At 37.8% G+C, this 21,062-nt stretch overlaps 1 protein-coding gene and 2 long non-coding RNA genes across 6 annotated transcripts; 2 read left to right on the top strand and 1 right to left on the bottom strand.

Annotated features, from left to right (window-relative positions):
* Window positions 1-334: 334 nt before the first annotated feature.
* Window positions 335-2,937, top strand: LOC124326768. Of its 4 annotated transcripts, none has more exons than XR_006915809.1 (6): window positions 335-706; window positions 786-1,067; window positions 1,132-1,201; window positions 1,277-1,652; window positions 1,713-1,863; window positions 2,588-2,937. It is a non-coding gene; the product is annotated as an uncharacterized LOC124326768 (long non-coding RNA). The 4 variants fall into 4 exon arrangements; XR_006915810.1 differs by having other exon boundaries at window positions 786-1,201; window positions 1,277-1,385; window positions 1,457-1,652; XR_006915808.1 differs by having other exon boundaries at window positions 786-1,201.
* Window positions 2,938-4,244: 1,307 nt separating this feature from the next.
* LOC124326796 lies at window positions 4,245-9,002 on the top strand. The gene is made up of 6 exons (XR_006915844.1): window positions 4,245-4,377; window positions 5,027-5,176; window positions 5,286-5,404; window positions 5,470-5,574; window positions 7,983-8,626; window positions 8,695-9,002. It is a non-coding gene; the product is annotated as an uncharacterized LOC124326796 (long non-coding RNA).
* A 3,368-nt stretch (window positions 9,003-12,370) lies between these two features.
* Window positions 12,371-16,696, bottom strand: LOC124327783 (FK506-binding protein 5-like). The gene is made up of 2 exons (XM_046786780.1): window positions 16,285-16,696; window positions 12,371-15,054 (listed from the first exon to the last, which is right to left on the bottom strand). The coding sequence occupies exons 1-2, from the start codon at window positions 16,694-16,696 to the stop codon at window positions 12,371-12,373; spliced, it is 3,096 nt and encodes a 1,031-aa protein (XP_046642736.1).
* Window positions 16,697-21,062: the final 4,366 nt, after the last annotated feature.

Here is a 21,062-nt window from a genome sequence, read left to right as displayed (position 1 = left end):
ATTCCCTACTTTTAATTATCTGTAGAACACAATAAAAACATATCGTACATAAAATCGAATAACAGATCGAATAATAAAATTGAGAAAAAGAACAATTTTTAACAAATTAAACCTCTTATTCTAAACACAACACGACGTTTTTTATTGGTTAAGATCTGTGTTATAAAGATTGTGGATTCGGAGTGTTTATTTATCCTCAACAATAGCGCAGCGAATATTAATTCATAGATGTTCACTAGATGGTTGAAGCTCTTGAAATAGGCGCCATTTGATATCCCTCAGGCAATAATGGCGGCCATTCGTTTCATAAGGAAGAGTAAGGAATAACGTAACAGCCACCTGCCACCCCTTTATGCCCTCAGAAAAATATCCACAGTTTGACAGCAGTTGTAGTGCTTCATTAAATGATAATTTGAAATGTTTTGTGCAAACTAATTTCAGTTGAAGCTGGAATGTTGACTATGCAGCTAGGTTATCTGTTTCATTTTCTAGACTGATAAAAGTAGCACCATTGTTACAGCCAAGGTTACAGGACATCACAAGATGCCGAAAGGATATGACACACTTGTCAATTGAAAAAGTGTTCACGTCAACGAGTGCATTGTTTTTACCACTCATGTGTTCCGACAAAGGAGTCCACGACAGAATTGTTTATTGCTGTAATGGGGCTCAAGGGCATCACCCATGGAAAAGGGCTACATGTAATGTAATAATAATATTATTTTATATATGTACTGTCAACTAGGTCTACCTATTTTGATTAGATTCTTATTATTCTGAAATAGGTTGGTGATGGAAGGCCGGTAGCACAGGTTGATATAGTTGCTGGGTCGTCTGGGTTACAGCCCCCAAATTAGTCTTTTCTATTCAATTAAGATTCTGCAATTTCAGCCGTTATTCTTTAAAAGGAATAACCTACTGCATCTTATTGTATGGTTCTGCCAATTGCGAAGTTTGGGAGCGGAGTATAATGAAGGGATCCTGTAGTTTTTAGAGTTAAACAGCACTCATTCATCTGGATGTTATTTTTAATTATTGTGTCCTCTTGGCCCATCCAACCCAGCATGGTAATTATTAATTAATTCTGAATGAAATTAAGACTGATGAATTATCACACGCGGAATTGGACAGGTGGTTCGTCCTTGGAGTAGCTGAACGAGGAGACTATTACGGCATCAACAAACCCAACGTATTCACTCGAGTAAGAAGTCGTCTCGATTTCATTCTTTGTTTTGAACTTAAACAATTTGAACGTTAAATTTCTTTTGATTCCCAGGCTGTTTTTGTCGGCGGGATATAACGAGAAGACCTGGCAGATAACGCGTTTCCCATCGACGTCGTCACGATGAGTTTCATCGGCTCATTTTTCTTCCGATGAGTTAAAAGTATTTTCATTTATTTCCTTTTTTCTCGTTTATGTAGTGTTAATTTTGCAATTTTTAATTGAACCACTGAGCTATTCTTATACGTGGATAGTGAAGATTTATTCACTGTGGAACACCTGCATCGACTTCTTCGACTGGCCATCGCTGGGGAAATGGAATTGAGTTTTGCCTTGTTGCTTCTCATTTCCAGAATACTTCCTTCTTTTCTTTCTTACTACTTTCTCTTGGACCAGAATACTTCTTCGGCCATGGTCAACAAACCACTCTGTAAGTAATTGCCTCCTTAAAAAGTTAAAGTTTATTTTAACTGATTTCCTTTTTTCGTAGTTTGAAAAAAGGAACAGCTTATCATTGGTATCTGTTTGTCATTCTAACGGCCGCCTTATCAGCTGTTGGCCTGCCCTAGATGCTCGTCCTTGTTCGGAATTCGCCACTTAACGCCCACGCACTGACTGATGTCGATTAAAAGCAATAAATTGTAAGCATCGATTACAATGTGGCATAAGTCCACTTGTGATGAAATTTTCTTAATGATATATATTTTTTAATTCTTCCGTAATTTTCCCTTTCGAATATCGAGTGTTGTATATCAAAATGATTGTTTAATTTCATTTTTACAAAGATATGTAGATATTAGAAAAAAAAAATTGACAAAGATAAATAGGCCAAATTTCTATATCATATTACAGTCTCGTAGCACAAACACTAAAGCTTTAAATGGTTGCTATGGCTTGTCCATACGTCATTTATAAATAGTGGAGAAAGCGAGAAGTTGAGAGACGGATCGCGACTATCCCGAGACTGAAGTGTTTATTGAGCTCATTATTTATTTTTATTTATTTATTTATTGGATTACTAAAAAATTTTCGTCGAAATTGTTATCTGTGATTTTTCAAACGAATTTCATTTCGTGTTGGCCGTTGGGTGTTCTTGTCTGGACTCTGAAGTCTCGACTCTCGAGTCGCTTCCTAAAATTCGTTCTTCGGTTTCTGCCTTACAATTTTCAATTTGTCTTACCATTACCCATTCATTAATATGTGTTATTTATCCATTTTGTTAATCTGTCCATTCTATTGTGGGCCGTATTACACAACTCCTCATCCCGTTACCGAACCCCCGTGTCACGATTGCGATGACACCTGCCCACCATATCACAAACCGACGACGACAAAATTCCCCAATCTCCCGTCCATCACCTACAGCACCAATTGCGATTTCTGCGATCACGATCTTTACACGCTCACCTGCGTCGCGACGCCGTTCGATTGCGCTGGTTGTTGCGCTGCTGATTCTAGATGCAGCCACTTCACTTACAGTACATCGCCAATCTCAAAGGAGGAACTTGCATTTTGAAAAAAGCTTTCGGTTCCTGCGGCGCCTGGGCGTCGCCCGTTCCATCGCCGTCGTCTCACGTCTGCGGTTACATCCCCAGACGGGCCCTGCTTGACATTTTCCTCAACATTTGCGTCGGATTGAACATTAATACGGGCATCTTTCGCACCTGAACGGCTTAGCCTATAAGACGAGGATCCACACATGCACCACTTGTAAAACTGACACTCTGATTCATAGAGGTGAGGGACTTTGTTCAATAATGTTTGACTTTGGAAAATAAAACCAGGGAGATGTAAATTCAAAATGAAATGTTTTCCATTTTCTTATCTTTTTCGTCGATTGCCCAGTAGTAGGCCTACCGTGTTGCGTAATCAAACGGCCAGGCAGCACCACGCTTAATAATATTCAGAGTTTTAAACAAGAGCCTCTTTTTAATAGAATAGGCCTAAGGATAGAGCGAATAATAATCATACAAACGAACAATTTCAACAAACAGGAAAAGGTGTCAAACTCTTCTTTCGTCAGCCTTTATAAGCGTCGTTTTCATCATTAAACCTCGCAGCGCATCTCCTCTGTCAAGTTAGTTAAATAGCATTAATGTCGTTTAAAAAAAAAATACAAAAGGTTTTTTCGTTCAGGGTTCGCCAGCTCTCATACCGGTCTATTACAGCAGTAGCCAACCCTCGAGTACAGCGGCGTACAAGAGTGTCCCACGTCTTACGATGATAAGCGATCTGACTTGCCCCAACGAATTTATCTCATGTTTTTTTATGATATGCCGCGCACATCAGTTGTTAGTAGTTGGTGTTGGTTAGTAGTAGAGTTAGTTGTTGGTTAGTTTTATTAAGTTAGTAGTTAATTGTTTGTTAGTTTTAGTAGGTTAGTAGTAAGTTGTTTGTTAGTTTTAGTAGGTTAGTAGTAAGTAGTTGGTTAGTTTTAGTACATCATGCATGGTTATATTATACAGGGCGATATGGGGAACAACATGGCGGAAGTGGGGATCGAACACGGGACAATTGCGTACAACGCTAGATGCTATAACCATTACACCATGGTCGCATATCCTGATCAAACTATTTCCGGAAGTAGATCATATCCTAAAAAAGTATTGGCTGACAATATCTAACAATATTTCATTTGAAATTAACATTACCTAGTAGCTCAGTGGTATAGTCTTGGATTGGCACCCAAGAGTCACGGGTTCAAATCCCGTCAAAGACAACAAGCGTATACACTATCTCAATAATATTAGCTTCCCTACTAAAAATTGCCCTACCCACCCTGTAAGATAAGTAGAAGCGAAATTATAAATAGAGTTTATAATTTTTTCAATGAAATCATAGTCATTTTAATTGCAGTAGGAGATAAGTCAGATTAATTTTTTTTTAATGGAAAAAATCACTTACAGTTACAGACTTATTACAGGCGAATAGCCCACCAGTTACCTTGCTAAAGCAGCGCAGGTAGCTGAAAATTTTCGCCTTCTTCCACCAGATGTCACGTTTCTTAAGGAAAAATGTTCTGACGGAAGTTCGTCTGCAAAGTATCAGAAAACAGAAATTCATAACATAAAGTTTGGGGTTGTGGCTGGCTGGCTTGGCTGGCTGCAAGCGTAATATGTCTAAATGTTTCAGCCATTACATTGTTATAGATTAAAGTAAGCATTTCACAAACGAGTTTCTTCACACCAAGTTTTCTATGGTTAATCCATCGCCAATCTGTTGTAACTGTTACCCACTCGTGTAGACCTCCCTGCACACATGGGCGAAACAAAGAAGCCAAGCCAAGGAAATGTTTTAATATCAACCCAGATGTTGGTGTCAAAAGTGAGGCCTGTATTGTATGGCTGGTATATGCAATCTCCGTGCTGAGAAATTGAGTGGTACAAGATGATTTTGTTCTGTGTGTTTTCATCGGATTTAACCAGTCACCCAATCGTTTAGCTCAATAATGCCACAACAAAAAGTTTAAGCACTTCAAGTACAGTATGATTGCTGAATTTGTCTCTGCGTATCAAGAATCAAGCATTAAAGAAAAAGTACCTAATGAAGTAAATTTAAATGTTCAGTGTCAGCTGCATAGTCTGTTAGTCGAACTGGCACAGACGTGCAATTTGTCCAAAATAACAAGAATTCCAATCTCAAGCCTATGTTGCAGGGATCAGCAGCTCCATCCATTTGAACAGCAGTTGTTTGCAGCATTCCATGGAAATTGGTGGCTTCAAATGCTCCTGCCTATCGAAACTTGAAAACAGCTTAAAATAAAAATTTCAAATTTCCTTTTAAAATTTTGTTTGTACTTTGAAGGTGGACAGATTTGGAGCTCCGTGTCATTTGGGTATCCAGCAAAGAATATCCAGTTGCGTTTCAAATTAGATCCACTCACCATTTGACATTTGAACCCATCCACTGCCTTCTTCAGTTAATCTGCTGGACAGCGATCGGTTCCGACAATCGGTAAAAGGTTCCTTTCTCAATTTTTTTTTTGTTTTAATTGTCGTGAATTTATTTGTCATAAATGTCATCCGTCGCCTGCTTTTATTCCATCTTTGCTTTCATTAACAAGACGTAGATTCCTTCGTGCGTGTCTTATTTATGGCCAAGTGTTGCCTCGCATTGGACTGCGATGAACCGAAACTTTGACGCTTTATCGTTTCCGGAAAAGGTCAGCGGATATCCCACCGGGTAAAATTCCTTTGATTTTATTTTTATTTCTGGCGTAAATTATTCATTGTGTTGGGTTTCTACAGGAGATTGATTCTTTTTATCAGAGTGGTCCTAGTTTGCCCCCGTCAAATCCAGTTGAACAAATCCAGTCGCAGCCGGGATTTCTTGTAGTTATTCCATGGAAATTGGTAAGTGTAAATTGCTATAGTTCTCAGTATTAATAGATGTAGATGTGTGAGTACGTAAATAGTTACGAGTTCGATTTTGTTAGGATAATTGCGAGCCCGAAGGGCGAAGCTAATAATCGCATACGCAGAAAAAAAAAAGCCATGTCACTTTGTCTGTATGTATGTATGTATGTATGTAACGCTCCATAGCTCGGGCTTTTTACGACACATTTCAGACTTTTTGGTCTTAAAAATTAGACAAAAAATATGCGGTGCGACCAGAACAAAAATAATTTCATTTACTTAATTAGTTCTCCTGTAATTAATGAAAAACTGTTAAAATAATTGCTTAACGACTAGTGACATCTGGCGGTGGCGACTACAACTTTTTCACTTAATGACTGGTGACATCTTGCGGTGGCGACTACAACTTTTTCACCTTAGGTTTAAATTCCACTTTACATTCTTAACGTGCTTGTCATTTACTTAACGTGTTAAGTTTAAAATAAATTCTTTCTTGTCTAATATTTTTAATTGAAATATATTCGTTATGGATGGTTAAACATGATTAAAAACCACCAGATGTCCATAGCATCGCCGTGATGACGCAATCATTGGTGTCCCAACCATGACGCAACAACCAGATTTGCATTTATGTTTTGTAGTTATTTGACTAAACGATGGTTATTTTTTAAATTCAATTATTGAACTTTATGTGTAAAAATAGGAACATATGAGTTGAGCAAACTAAACGTTAATAACTTGCAAGAATATTGAACTGTGACAGAAAAATCCTGTTTTAAGACAAAAAAGTCTGAAGAAAAGTGTGAATAACAGATTCACAACAGATTTCAGACTTTTTTGTCTTAAAAATTATACAAAAAATATGCGGTGCTGCCAGAACAAGAATAATTTTATTTACTTTGATAATGGATTGAATTAAAAGACGAAAAATAGATTTTTGGTTATGACGCTGGCATGATAATGAAGAGGGCCATGGTTCAAGTCTAATTATAGATTTACTTTTTTTTAGAATAAAAATATTGTTTTGACCCATGCCCTTTGACTCAGACAAAACAAAATATCGCGATAGAATTTTTTTCCAGAAAATTTCAGAGAAAAAACAGAATTTACAGAAAAATTCTGAAAAATTAGGATGGCATTTAGCAAAAAATCCGACTTAACAATAGGCCCTGAATTTTTATTTAAGACAGTTTTCAACTGGCTTACGATTATCCCTTCGCGGCGAGCTGATAAGCTTGCTTTTCTATCTTAATCGCATACGCAGAAAAAAAAAAGCCATGTCACTTTGTCTGTATGTATGTCCCGCTCCATAACTCGGGCGTTTTACGACAGATTTTAGACTTTTTGGTCTTAAAAATTAGACAAAAAATATGCGGTGCGACCAGAAAAAAAATAATTTCATTTACTTAATTAGTTCTCCCGTAATTAATGAAAAACTGCTAAAATAATCGTTTAACGACTAGTGACATCTGACGGTGGCGACTACAACTTTTTCACCTTAGGTTTAAATTTCAGTTTCCACTACATGTGTAAGCTTGTCATTTACTAAACGTGTTAAGTTTAAAATTAATCCTTTTCGTCGAATATTTTTTGTTGAAATATATTCGTAATGTATGGTAAAACATGAATAAAATAATATTACGAATATATGCCGCCCAAATAAATCCCCACCAGCTGTCCATAGCATCGCCGTGATGGCGCAATCTTTGATGACCCAACCATGACGCAATAACGAGATTTGTATTTAAGTTTTGCAGTTTTTAAACTAAAAGATGGTTATTTTTAAATTCAATTATTGAACTTTATTTGTTAAAATAGGAAAATATGAGTTGAGCAAACTAAACGTAAATGACTTGCAAGGATATTGAACTGTGACGGAAAAATCCCGTTTTAAGACCAAAAAGTCTGTGAAGGAAAGTGTGAATTGTGAATAAGTCCGACTTAATCATAGGCCCTGAATTTGTCATTTAAGACAGTTTTCAACTGGCTTACGACTATCCCTTCGCGGCGAGCTGATAAGCTTGCTTTTCTATCTTAATGGATTAGTTTGTCAGTTAGGTACATGCAGGGTGATTTTAATTTTATACATACCCGTGTTCGAATCCAGTCGAGACATTTTGTAAATAATAAAAAGAGGTGTTAATGTAGTAGAAGAAGTAACATTTATTTCCGTTCTATCGTTCGTAAATGTTATTTGTTTTCAACCTCAATCATCAACCTGAATATTCACAGAAAGGACAAAACCCTTAGAGGGTGCTTGATTAGTTGGCAATTTTTTTAAAATTTTGATCTTGCTCATGTCGTGTCGCCATGAAATTTATGGGTGCCAGTTATATGCAGTAAAGTTTAGTTTGTTTTTTAAGTGTTTCTTAATTTCTTGAAAGTGTTTCTTAATTTCAAACAAGGTCAGGAAATAAAACCAGGGAGATAAGAGCGAGCCGTAAAAGACGTGAGTAAAAAGAAAGACTTAACGTGAGTAAAACAGCCGAAAGATTCGGTTTCACAATTGTCAACGACCAATCGAGGCGGCATTTTGGTTAAAAGATTAACAAATCTAGAGCAATATAATACTTTACGTTGCACGTTATTTCCACGGTGGTTAAGATTAAATAGCCCCTTGACTGCATGTAAATAATCCAATCCTAGCGCAGGCAGGTAGGTCTATAAAATAAGAATTTGATTTGTAGAGTCACCGCATAAGTAGCAGCAGCAGCGTCCTGGACCAACAACACTTCTTCTCGGTTGTTTGAAGAGTGCCGAGTGGCCAACAGCAATTCGCTTCTGTCAGCAGCATCGGATGATGGCGGAAGCAGCCGGATCGCCGGAGGAGACTTGGCGTCACCAAACGAATTCCCATGGCAATGGTAGTGGGAATGAAAGTGTTTTTTTCGTAGATTGAAAAAAAGGAACAGCTTATCACTGGTGTCTGTTTGTCATTCTAATGGCCGCCTTATCAGCTGTTGGCCTGGTGCCCTGGATGCTCGCCACTTCACGCCCACGCACTGACTGATGCCGAGTAACGAGTACATCATGGTCGCATCTATCAAATGTAAAATTTTCCTTCATTTAATTCAACTTCAATTCCAAATTTTTGTTTTAATTCGATACAATTGGCAGAATTTTACAAGTGCGTGAGAGTGGTGAGACCCAACTGACTAGGGGTTTGATCACATCTATAATCGAGAAAATTGTTAGAAGCTTCACAAAATAACCGGGCATGACTGATCGACTGAACCGGCATTAAAATTTTAAGCATCGATTACAATGTGGCATAAGTCCACTTGTGATGAAATTTTCTTAATGATATATTTTTTTAAATTCTTTCGTAATTTTCCCTTTCGAATATCGAATGTTGTATATCAAAATGATTGTTTAATTTCATTTATAGAAAGATGTGTAGTATTTGAAGAAAAATTTGACAAAGATAAATAGGCCAAATTTCTATATCGTATTACAGTCTGGTAGCACAAACACTAAAGCTTTAAATGGTTGCCTCGTAGCACAAACACTAAAGCTTTAAATGGTTGCTATGGCTTGTCCATACGTCATTTATAAATAGTGGAGAAAGCGAGAAGTTGGGAGACGGATCGCGACTATCCCGAGACTGAAGTGTTTATTGAGCTCATTTTTATTTTTATTTATTTATTTATTGGATTACTAAAAAATTTTCGTCGAAATTGTTATCTGTGATTTTTCATACGAATTTCATTTCGTGTTGGCCGTTGGGTGTTCTTGTCTGGACTCTGAAGTCTCTTCCTATAAATGAATGCGTTCTTCGGTTTCTGCCTTACAATTTTCAATTTGTCTTACCATTACCCATTCATTAATTTGTGTTATCATGAGATAGCTTATAGCTAGAGAATTAGACTCTCCGTCCCTTGGTCAGCCTTGGACTTGGTTGTGACTTGTGAGGAACTATATGTAAAGGTTGCCGAAACCATTTTCCTATCCCCTCCGTTAAAATTCCATCATGGCCGACTTCTACAGCCTGAAACTTCGGCACTTTGGATTTGGAATCAAGCTGTGAATTTAGTAAATGAGAAATATTAGAAACAAGATTTGTTAATGTAATGAAAGAGAAAAATTTTTATTTTTAAACTTTATGTTGTTACAATCTATGTCGTTTTTCATGAGAGAATCCTAGAGTTTAATCTGTATCACTTTGTATTTCAGTTTTGTTTTCCAATCAACTTGTGGAATCTAGCTGCTTGTTATGGCTGATGGTGTCTTCCAAAATCCAAGGTAATTCAGTTATTTCCAAACAATTTTTCTTCCAAATTTCTGTTCATATTAAGGTAGAGTCAGATACAGATACTTTTCAGAGTCTAGGCGTTCAGGCATCTCTTAAACCAAAGAGCATTTTGTTCATTTTTCGATATAGTGGGAGGTTTTGCTTAGACATTTGGCGGTATTTTTTCAAGTGGCCATACCATATAGGAAAATTTTAATAAGTATCTGAGACAGTTTTCTCTCATCCGTAAAATGTAAAAATGCATTAGTGTTCTTTTCGTTCTTCTCCTCTATCCCACCATATTTTCATTCCCAAGAGTAGATAAGAATCAATGAATTTCAATACTTGTTTTCTCTGGTACTGATATTCAATTATTCACATATTTTAAATTTTAAAATATGTTTCTGTGGACTGAGGTGGGTTAGGGATATCAATTGGCTACAGACCCCTGTGCTTATGCCATTTCAGCAGTTTAAATCTCCGTGAAAATATTTGAACTTGAGCCACACCGGCACCTCCTCGTTTTCTCTGGAAGATGTAGTGGTTAGTAAATCAGACCATAATGGCCACTTCCTATCAATCATATCCTCCTTTTCTAATAGCAGTTGAGACCAAATCGAATCTTTCTTTTGTTGGGCGTTGTCGCCCACCTTCCACCTTGTCAGTTTCTCAGCAGAGTAAAACGTAGATGATATCAAAGTGTAGTAGTTCGTGTAGTGAATTGAATGAATCCCCATTAATGTGATCACGTGAAACTGAATTTTCTCAGAGTTGGATCCGCCCAAGATCGCTGTCATGACGTCCACTGTGGACGAACTGCGTCGACGGCCGTTTCATCACCTCCAACGACATCCGAATGCGAATGCAGAAAACCAAGGCCAGCCCGGAATGGACGCAACTGAAAATACAGGCGAGTTGGATCAGCGCCCAATCCAGCGTATCCGGCTGTTTCGATGACGATCGCTGATATCCAATTAATGCAAGGTATGAAATCATTTCAATTCATTTGCCACTATAAAATATGGCGCAACTCAGTTTGGAATTCGTTGGCGATGGTCGAATCGATCGATGACTGAAGCCCAGCTGATACGCAGATGATGCTCTTTTTCTTTTAAGTTTGTGATTGACCATCGTGTTTGTTTTTAGGCTTTTTGACTTGATGAATCATTCACATTTGATTTAGACTTGTGCTTTTCTTTTAGCCATACTGCCGAGAAAACTTGTTACTTTTTCTGGGGTCCAAGATTTTTTTAATTTAAAAGTTATTCAGCGGTACTGTCGGAAAAAACGAAAGAATTTCTATGTGGGTTAGTCATGCTTCGTTTATTCCACCAGAGTTCATCTCATTTATTCATCAGAATAATTCATCTTTTTAAAATAGCTAATGAGACATGAGGCCTAATCGACTGAATTCTCGTAACTGCTACCATTTTAATTTGGGAAAATTATTCGAGTGACTGATGAGTCAACTTTGTTATCTAATCTTATCGCTCGCACGACTCAACAATTTGACAGCTCAAAACCGTGTGACTTACAATAACGCTCACCGTGCTGGGCTAAACAGTTGCCTTGACAGCCACCTGTTTTCTTACGCTGATGAACATGAGATGTTATGTCCCTAACAAGGAAAACCAAAAGTAATTTGTTTGCTTTGTTATATGTTTATTTTTAATTCTGAATTGTTATTCAAAGTATCGGTGAAGTTTTTTTTTGTTTGTTTTCATATTTTTATTTGAAATTTGAAGCACATTGTCAGCTAGGTCTCGGGGAACAATAGGAGCGAGTCAAAGGAATTTGGATGGACTTTGAGGAGTTTTCTAAATTCGGGGTGGAGGTTTAAAGGATAGAAGGAAAGGTAATGGAGAGTGGGGGTTTAAATTGGTAAAATTTATCAAGTTTGAAAGCTAGAAAGAAAGAAGGTGAAAAATAGAAAAGAAATTGGGTTGGAATACTGACACGTTCACCCAACCAAACTTAATAATTCGACAACTATTCGACGCACCTTCAACAAACAAAGCAACTGCATTTCCACAATGGTCTGAAAATATTTCGACAACAGATGTAGCGTATAAATACTTCGACCTAACCTAACTTAAAATTACCTTAACTAACTTAACCTAATCTTAAAAACTAATTGTCCAAGTACTTTTGCTACACTGTGTTGACGTATTTTCGCACCAGTCGAAATGCAGTTGCCTTATGCCGAAGGTACATCAAATCGGTGTCGAATTAAAGTTTGGTCGGATGAAACTTCCAATATTCCACCCAATTGTGAAGGAAGAAGATGACGAAAAAGATAAAAATAAGAAACAAAAGATAAAGATAAAGAATTAAGGGGAAGAAAAAGAATAAGAAAGAAAGAATAATCGGGTTTAATTTTCTCTTCCGGTCCTGTCCTGACTGCTTCCGGTTTTCACCTTCCTAGCCGTCGCGTCATCTCTCGGATCCTCAACACTCTTTTCTCTCAGTTCCATTTCACTCTCGATCTCAACTTCCTTTACACTTTAGCCAGGCCTCCTCTTCTCCTAACATCCAACCTCCTTCCTTATGAGCGTATTGCCTTTAGACTTTGGCCGAACTGGTAATCTCCACCTCAAGACAAGCTTTGCCCACTGGATTGTTAGACTTGTCGTAGAGTTGCAGCTTATTGAGGCCGTCGTTCAAGCTGGACACGTCAAGTTTAACGAATCCCACCGTGGACTCCTTCAAACCCAATTTCGCCGACTTTTTTACTTTTATGGTCATTTGACACTCTTCCGGATTTGTAGTCTTGATGGTAAAATCTTTGTTCCACTCGGGCTGGCTGCCGCGGATCGTTTTAGATTTGCCGACTTTCTTGTCCTGTTGGCGGATCGTGTCGCTCCCTTCCTGGACCTGCATGGAAACGTAATATTGGTCAGAATCCTTGGCTTCCGGCAGATTTACTCCCCTCTGAACTCTGATTTTCAAATCCTTGGGTGTCTGATTTCCTTCCTTGCAATCAGGTAGCGACTCTGCTGGAGCTTTCGGTTTCTCATCCATCGCGCGTTTCAGTGGAAGTTGCGATTTTTCGGGATTTGGTGGCAATGCGTGTGGGTCTTTTGGTTTATGGAGGGGCTGATTGTCATTCTTCTTGTTGTTAGACGGGGGTACTTTAGCCGGAGTGCCCTTGGGTTCTGAACGTGGAATGACTTCCGGCAGGTATTTTATCTCCAACTCAAGATAGGCGTCGCCCACTGGATCGCAACTTTTTTTAAATAGTTGCAGCCTATTGACTCGATTGACTCTCAATGCGGAGGCGTAATCTACAACGGATCCAACCGTGGACTTCTTCAAACCCAATTTCGATGACTTTTTCAGTTTGATTGTCATTAGACACCATTCGGGATCTGGAGTCTCGATGGTAAAATCTTCGTTCCACTCCGGCTGGATGCCGACGACCGTTTTGGATTTGCTGATTTTCTTGTCCTTAACGTGAGCCTTGCCTTGCCCATCCTCGGCCCACATGATGGAAACCGAAACGTAATAGTTGTCAGAAGCCTTGGCTTCCGGAAAGTTTACTCCCCTCCGAACTCTGATTTTGAATTTCCCGGTTCTCTGATTTCCTTCCTTGCAATCAGGTAGCGGCTGTGGTTCTGCTTTCGGTTTCTCATCCATTGCCCGATTTTGTAGAAGTTGAGATTTTTCGGCTATTGGGGGCAATGCGTGTGGGTCTTTTGGTACTTGGCGGGGTTGAATGTCAATCTTTTTGATCAATTCAGATTTTTCGGGAATTTGGGGCTGTACCTGTGGATCTCTAGCCTTAGGACGGAATTGATTATCAGTGCTCTTGGACTGAGCCTTTGATATCTGTTCCTTAACTTGTTCACTTTCCTCAGGTATAATCGTGTCTTCGGCGATTTCAAGTTGTTCATTTTCACCCAGCACTGGATCTTCGTTAGTCACATTTCTGGTATCGTCAATCGTCTGATGCCAATTCTCGTTCAGACTCTTCGGTTCCGCCCTTTTTTCGTCCTTTTCAAGTTCATGTGCGCTAGACAGAGGTACTTGAGCCGGAGTGTCCTTGGGTTTATGAACGATCTCTGTGCTGGGTTCTTCCGGTCTCTCATCCATTGCCCGATTATTTAAAAGTTCAGATTGTTCGGTAATTTGGGGCTCTACCTGTGGATCTTCAGGCTTATGACAGAATTGATTATCAGTGCTCTTTGATTGAGCCTCTGCTGGTGGTTGTTCCTCAACTTCTTCACTTTCCTCAGGTATAATCGACTCTTCCGCAATTTCAAGTAGTTCGGTTTCACCCACCGGATCTTTGTTAGTCACATTTCCGGTGTCGACAATGGTCTCGGCCATACTCTCCGACAGACTCTTTGGCTGTTTCTTTTCCATTCCAAGTTGTTGGTTGGATGGATGTTCTTCAACCGGAATGTTTATGGGTTCAGAAACTGGCTCTCCTGGTGCTTCATCCAGTTCCTGATTCTCGACCATAATTTCGTCAGATAAATTCTCGATGGTGAGAATAGCTTCCAGCGTTTGAAACTTGAGACTCTCTGGGTTGTTTTGGAGAGTTTTAACTTGTTCTATCGCCGCCGGGATCTCATTGGGTTTTTCGACTTCAATTCTTACTTCCTCGTCATTCTTCGGGGTTTGACTACTCAGAATATGATCCAGTAGTTGCTCGATTGTGTCGGTATGGTTGTTAAGGGATACTCGTAGTTTTTCCACTTCCGCCTGACTGAATGCGATCAGTCTATTCCTGTCTTCTATTTCTCGCCTCAGACGCGAATCCTGATTTGTCAAGCGGAGATTTTTCTTTGTAATGTCAGTAATGACACGTTTCTTTTCCTCTAGTTCGCATATGATAGGTTCCAACTCGATGTGGAATTGTCGCACCTGAGAATGGAAATCTGTCAGTTGGGATTGAACTAGAATCAACTCATTCTCCAAGCGTTCTTTTTCCAATTCCTCATATGTTAAGCGGAGATTTAACTCGCTGATTTCAGTTATTACACGTTTGCTATATTCCAGTTCGCTTTTGGTAGTTGCCAACTCGTCGTGTACGTTCTGAAACATTTGCAGCTTTGATGAGGAGTCTGTCAATTCGGATTGAAGCAAACTCAACTCATTCTTCAAACGTTCGTTTTCCAATACAATCAGGTTTTGATCAATCGCACTGGATTCGATAATTCTATCCCGGTCTTCAATTTTTCGCCTTAACCGCGAGTCATCATTTGTCAAGCGAAGATTTTTCTCTGTAATGTCAGTACTCTCTAAGAAACGCTGTGTTCTAAAAGGAAACTAATGTTTTGCTATATCTAAACATGACTTGTTTGTCACCTCCTCCGACACACGATGTTTAGAAATTTTTTTCGAAACAAAAATGATTCCCCCCAACCAAACACATTTGTTTTCTTTTTGTTTTTAACCTAACCGCCCCGAAAGAACCCCAGGCTATGCTGGAAGCCATGGCCTTGTTATCCCTCCCCTTATTTGCATATTTCTCGAAATTCTTACAAAATTTTATTTACATAAATAAATGAATTAACTTTAAAGTTGAATACCTTAATTTGCAGCTAATGCATTTATACTTAATTTGGTAAAAATCTAATCCTCTGCATCCTCTATATATTCATTTTATTAGATAAAAAAATTCATTGAGGGGACAATTCCAAACATAGTTTCAAGAAAGCCATAAACAACTTTTTCAAATAAGTACGATTCAAGAGATTAAGTACTTTAAGTCCCAAAAGTACTATCAGTCAACATACTTTAATACAATTAGTGTAAAAAAAGCTTTTCATTAGGTACTGTTTCTTTCGTATGCTATATGTATGCGTATTGCCTAAACATACGTAACGTGCATAGGCACGGTGCGTGAAATGGCCTATACATCTAGTTTGTCCGTCGATATAGTTGACTAAGCATATCTATGCATCGAGTGTGTCGCCAAATGGCTCACATAATGTTTTTTAATTCATTTGTGTGGTGCGTGTGATGGGTGCTACGAAGCGAATTGGAAGTGATGTTTGGATATTCGGAAAAATTTTCAAAGGTCCCAACGCCCATCGTCTAATATGCCATGATTGTGAAAGATTCTAAATATATCTAGAATGGCACAGTGGATCAGCATCGAACTGGGACCCGGGAGTCCCGAGTTCAATACCCATCGCAGCCATATCAAATAAGTGGCATGGACCTTTTATTAAGTATGTTGAATAATTATTCTACCTTCTGTTTTTTACATCCCGCCAAAGAGATGCAAAAAGTTAACATGTTTACCTTTTCTTAACGCAATGTTTAGTTAAATCATGTGTCGTTTAATGAGGGGCGTTTATTAGGTTTAATGTCAAAAGTGGCGCGAAGGTAAAAATGAGAAAAAGAAATTTACTCCTTTTTTTAAACTTTGTGTTTCCGTTTTGAAAACATAGAATTTAGAATATTTTCAAAGCATGGTCATGTTTCCCTTTTTCAACACAGCGTTTCTTAGAGAGTAATAAGACTTTTATTTTCTTCCAGTTCGATTTTGGTAGTTGCCAACTCGTCGTGTACGTTCTGAAATATTTGCAACTTTGATGAGGAGTCTGTCAGTTTGGATTGAACTAGACTCAACTCATTTTCCAAGCGTTCTTTTTCCAATACAGTCAGGCTTTGATCATCGTCTTTCGCCATCAAAGGAAGACCAATTTGTTGGTTCAAGTCATCTCCGCTGGGAGTCGAAACACCTTTGTCCATTGCAAGTTTGGTTGCGCAAGAAACGTCGGGTTCAGTCTTAATCTGGTTAACAGCCGAAAGCCGAGTTTGTATATCGGTCTTTCGACTGAATAAATCCATGAAGATACCATCCCTGCCTATGTCCCAGCAGACATAAGCAAAAAGAAAAGCCAATATAGTGACTGCTAAAATGTCGATCATTTTCACCTCGGGTAAATTGGGTGTTTGCAATTGAAAACTGCTATGTAGTCAAATGCCGTTAGGGGTTGCCTATATAGACTTGCCAGGGTAATCCCAATTTGCATCCGTCCATTTCCTCTTGTTTTAATCAGATTTCTAATTACGTTAATGCTTTTTAACTTTCGTACTGAATTGTGATCATATTTCAAGGAATAACGCACATTTTTCAATTAGTTTAAAATGTATTGCAATTTATTTTAATCTTTTAATTGCATTTTGAATTGAAGGTTTTCGGAATCCCGGTCTGGGATAGGGCGCCCACAGCGGTAAGTTCACCAACTAAGAAGAATGGAATTTTTAGTCTGCTTTAGTTTTCGTTTACAAATTTCATTTCATCCTCAATTTCTTTCATCATACAAGCATGATAAAAGTTTCGAAAGGAGAATAATCGAAATTATAAGATTTCAAAGAAAACGGAACGAGCACTTTTTTGAATGTGGATGCACGGAAATAAAATAACCTAAATGTGGTCATCGTTATTTCAACTTTGGCCAGTGCTCTTCTCTAGCCCATGGCAGGTAAATACTCAATAGAAATGGGATAACTATGGAAGCTTAAATAGAAGAGCTTAACTTGTTACAATTTTGTGGATTGTTACTTCCTGCTAGTATTATTTATACCCTTGTCAATGCATGACAGTTTGTTTGCACTTTAATGTAACCTTTTCCTCTGTGCAGCAGATTTGAGGCTGGGCCAGCCAACGTAACAGCACAGTTTTGCTTGTGCTGGACCTCCAGTAAGTCACATACATATCATATGTTAAACTTCTTAAATTTTAGTGTTAAGTAATAAAGTTCTCAGTTTATTTTTCTTACAGGTTCATTTAAAGAGATTGGCTTAACAAGAAATGGAACTTTACAAAGGGGAGGTTCAATAATGGGTGTAAGTCATCTAGATACACCTCTGTTATTTCCCCGGAGAAAGATCAGGGTGTTCAAATCCACCATGACAGTTAAATCAACTCATCAAAAAAGGTAAAATTCTGGTAAAGTTGAAGTTGATAACAAGTGTAATATTCATTTGTTTATTCTCTAACCCCTTGATTACATTTATTTGTTACGAGATATGCTTTAAGGATAGCATGGATAGCAAACATCGATCGACGATCAAACGAAATTTTTCACCCTATTGAAATTCCATCCTGTTATGGTAATAAAGTTCCATTGTCTGATTTATTTTTCAGGTTGGACCCACGGGAATGGAACAAGGTTACCTGCCAAGGATCGACAAGAAAGGGGAGGAAATTCCATCGCCACTCCCGTGCCAGTCACCAAGAGGTTAGTCATCGTTAGTGATTTTAAAGATTTCATATTTATTGGAACAAGCTGGATTAGTGGGCAGAATTCAGGTTTGCTAAAACGAGCTTCAATCTTTTTGTTTTACCACTGGGAAAAACGTTTTATGATGACGTGCAAATTCAAATACCTCAGGTTAATTGTAAACTTCAAATAATGTCAGAGGAATGAAGATTATGGAGCGAATTTGTTTGCTAGCGTATCAAAAGCAAACGTTTTTGTAAGAATGTTTCAGCAAAGGCTGTGACTTTGCAATTGCCAAGAGTGTCAGGAATATAGGTAATCTTGTTACAGGGATTTTTATTTTCATTTTACCTTAATTTTGTAGCCTAATGGTTAACTGTAGTTCGACCAGAGCGCCCGCAGTACGGCAGTAGGTTTCCAGCTCATTGATGAAAGCTTCCAGCTCTTTAGGAAAAGACTCGTCTTTCTGCAATGTTTTACTAGTAGACTTTTTTTATTTGCGTTGAATCATTTGCTTTCTGTTGCGTAATAGACGGTGACGTTTATAGCTTAATACATTAGTCAACCACCACCAGATGGCGAAAAGTCAACTGATTTGATGTGTCCAGACATGTTGGCTCTTGCCATTCGTTGTCGTATCGCAGTCGGGCAGTCTCTATCTGTCATTCAGATTCAGTTATTGTTCTTGGCGATACTGTACGACTTGTCGTGCCTTTAGTGAAGGAGTAGTCGACAACCCACATCACGTCGGATTAAATTAACTTTCGGTATCTATCATCTTTACTGTAAAAGTAATTTCAGTTCTTTATTTACATAAGATAGAAAAGCAAGCTTATCAGCTCGCCGCGAAGGGATAGTCGTAAGCCAGTTGAAAACTGTCTTAAATAAAAAATTCAGGGCCTATTGTTAGGTCGGACTTATTCACAATTCACACTTTTCTTCACAGACTTTTTGGTCTTAAAACGGAATTTTTCTGACACAGTTCAATATCCTTGCAAGTTATTTACGTTTGCTTTGATCAACTCATATTTTCCAATTTTTACACATAAAGTTCAATAATTGAATTTAAAAATAACGATCTTTTAGTCAAATAACTACAAAACATAAATGCAAATCTGGTTGTTGCGTCAAGGTTGGGTCATCAATTATTGCGTCATCACGGCTTTCCTATTTTTACACATAAATTCAGTGATTGAAATTTAAAAATAACCACCCTTTAGTTTAATTACTGCAAAACATAAATGCAAATCTGGTTATTGCGTCATGGTCGGGACATCACAGATTGCGTCATCACGGCGATGCTATGGACATCTGGTGGTGATTTATTTTGACCTAAAGTAAGAAAGTTGTAGTCGCCACCGCCAGATGTCACTAGTCATTAAGCTGTTATTTTAGCAGTTTTTCATTAATTACGGGAGAACTAATTAAGTAAATGAAATTATTTTTGTTCTGGTCGCACCGCATATTTTTTGTCTAATTTTTAAGACCAAAAAGTCAAAAATGTATCGTAAAACGCCCGAGCTATGGAGCGTTACATACATACATACATACATACAGACAAAGTGACATGGCTTTTTTTTTTCTGCGTATGCGATTAAGATAGAAAAGCAAGCTTATCAGCTCGCCGCGAAGGGATAATCGTAAGCCAGTTGAAAACTGTCTTAAATAAAAATTCAGGGCCTATTGTTAAGTCGGATTTTTTGCTAAATGCCATCCTAATTTTTCAGAATTTTTCTGTAAATTCTGTTTTTTCTCTGAAATTTTCTGGAAAAAAATTCTATCGCGATATTTTGTTTTGTCTGAGTCAAAGGGCATGGGTCAAAACAATATTTTTATTCTAAAAAAAAGTAAATCTATAATTAGACTTGAACCATGACCCTCTTCATTATCATGCCAGCGTCATAACCAAAAATCTATTTTTCGTCTTTTAATTCAATCCATTATCAAAGTAAATAAAATTATTCTTGTTCTGGCAGCACCGCATATTTTTTGTATAATTTTTAAGACAAAAAAGTCTGAAATCTGTTGTGAATCTGTTATTCACACTTTTCTTCAGACTTTTTTGTCTTAAAACAGGATTTTTCTGTCACAGTTCAATATTCTTGCAAGTTATTAACGTTTAGTTTGCTCAACTCATATGTTCCTATTTTTACACATAAAGTTCAATAATTGAATTTAAAAAATAACCATCGTTTAGTCAAATAACTACAAAACATAAATGCAAATCTGGTTGTTGCGTCATGGTTGGGACACCAATGATTGCGTCATCACGGCGATGCTATGGACATCTGGTGGTTTTTAATCATGTTTAACCATCCATAACGAATATATTTCAATTAAAAATATTAGACAAGAAAGAATTTATTTTAAACTTAACACGTTAAGTAAATGACAAGCACGTTAAGAATGTAAAGTGGAATTTAAACCTAAGGTGAAAAAGTTGTAGTCGCCACCGCAAGATGTCACCAGTCATTAAGTGAAAAAGTTGTAGTCGCCACCGCCAGATGTCACTAGTCGTTAAGCAATTATTTTAACAGTTTTTCATTAATTACAGGAGAACTAATTAAGTAAATGAAATTATTTTTGTTCTGGTCGCACCGCATATTTTTTGTCTAATTTTTAAGACCAAAAAGTCTGAAATGTGTCGTAAAAAGCCCGAGCTATGGAGCGTTACATACATACATACATACATACAGACAAAGTGACATGGCTTTTTTTTTTCTGCGTATGCGATTATTAGCTTCGCCCTTCGGGCTCGCAATCAACACTGTGTATTTTAATGCTCTCTTTACTGCTCTTTAGACTTGCCTTCCACGTTGAGTCAGTCTCACCATAAGTCACCACCATGTGGTTGACATGGACTTGATGATCATCAATGAGAAAACTACATGATTTCATGCTTGCAAAAGGAAAATCTATGGTAAACAACTAAATATGATCAATAGAATAGAAAACTAGAAATATCTTTAGTGTTGGGTATTACTGCTTGCTTCAATCACGATGTAATAGGCTTCTAATACATCGTGCTTCAATCTTACCCGAGACCCTTTCTACCCATTGAGCAACTA

This window comes from Daphnia pulicaria, chromosome 2, assembly GCF_021234035.1.
Source record: "Daphnia pulicaria isolate SC F1-1A chromosome 2, SC_F0-13Bv2, whole genome shotgun sequence".
Lineage (NCBI taxonomy): Eukaryota > Metazoa > Arthropoda > Branchiopoda > Diplostraca > Daphniidae > Daphnia > Daphnia pulicaria.
This window is presented reverse-complemented; position numbering and strand designations above follow the sequence as displayed.

Bases quoted from the DNA above. Each gene is read 5' to 3' on its own strand.
- LOC124327783 (XM_046786780.1), bottom strand. From the start codon at position 16,696: ATGATCGACATTTTAGCAGTCACTATATTGGCTTTTCTTTTTGCTTAT. The intron at 15,055-16,284 runs GTCTTATTACTC...AGCGTTTCTTAG, and splicing joins CGAACTGGAAGAAAATAAAA to AGAGTACTGACATTACAGAG.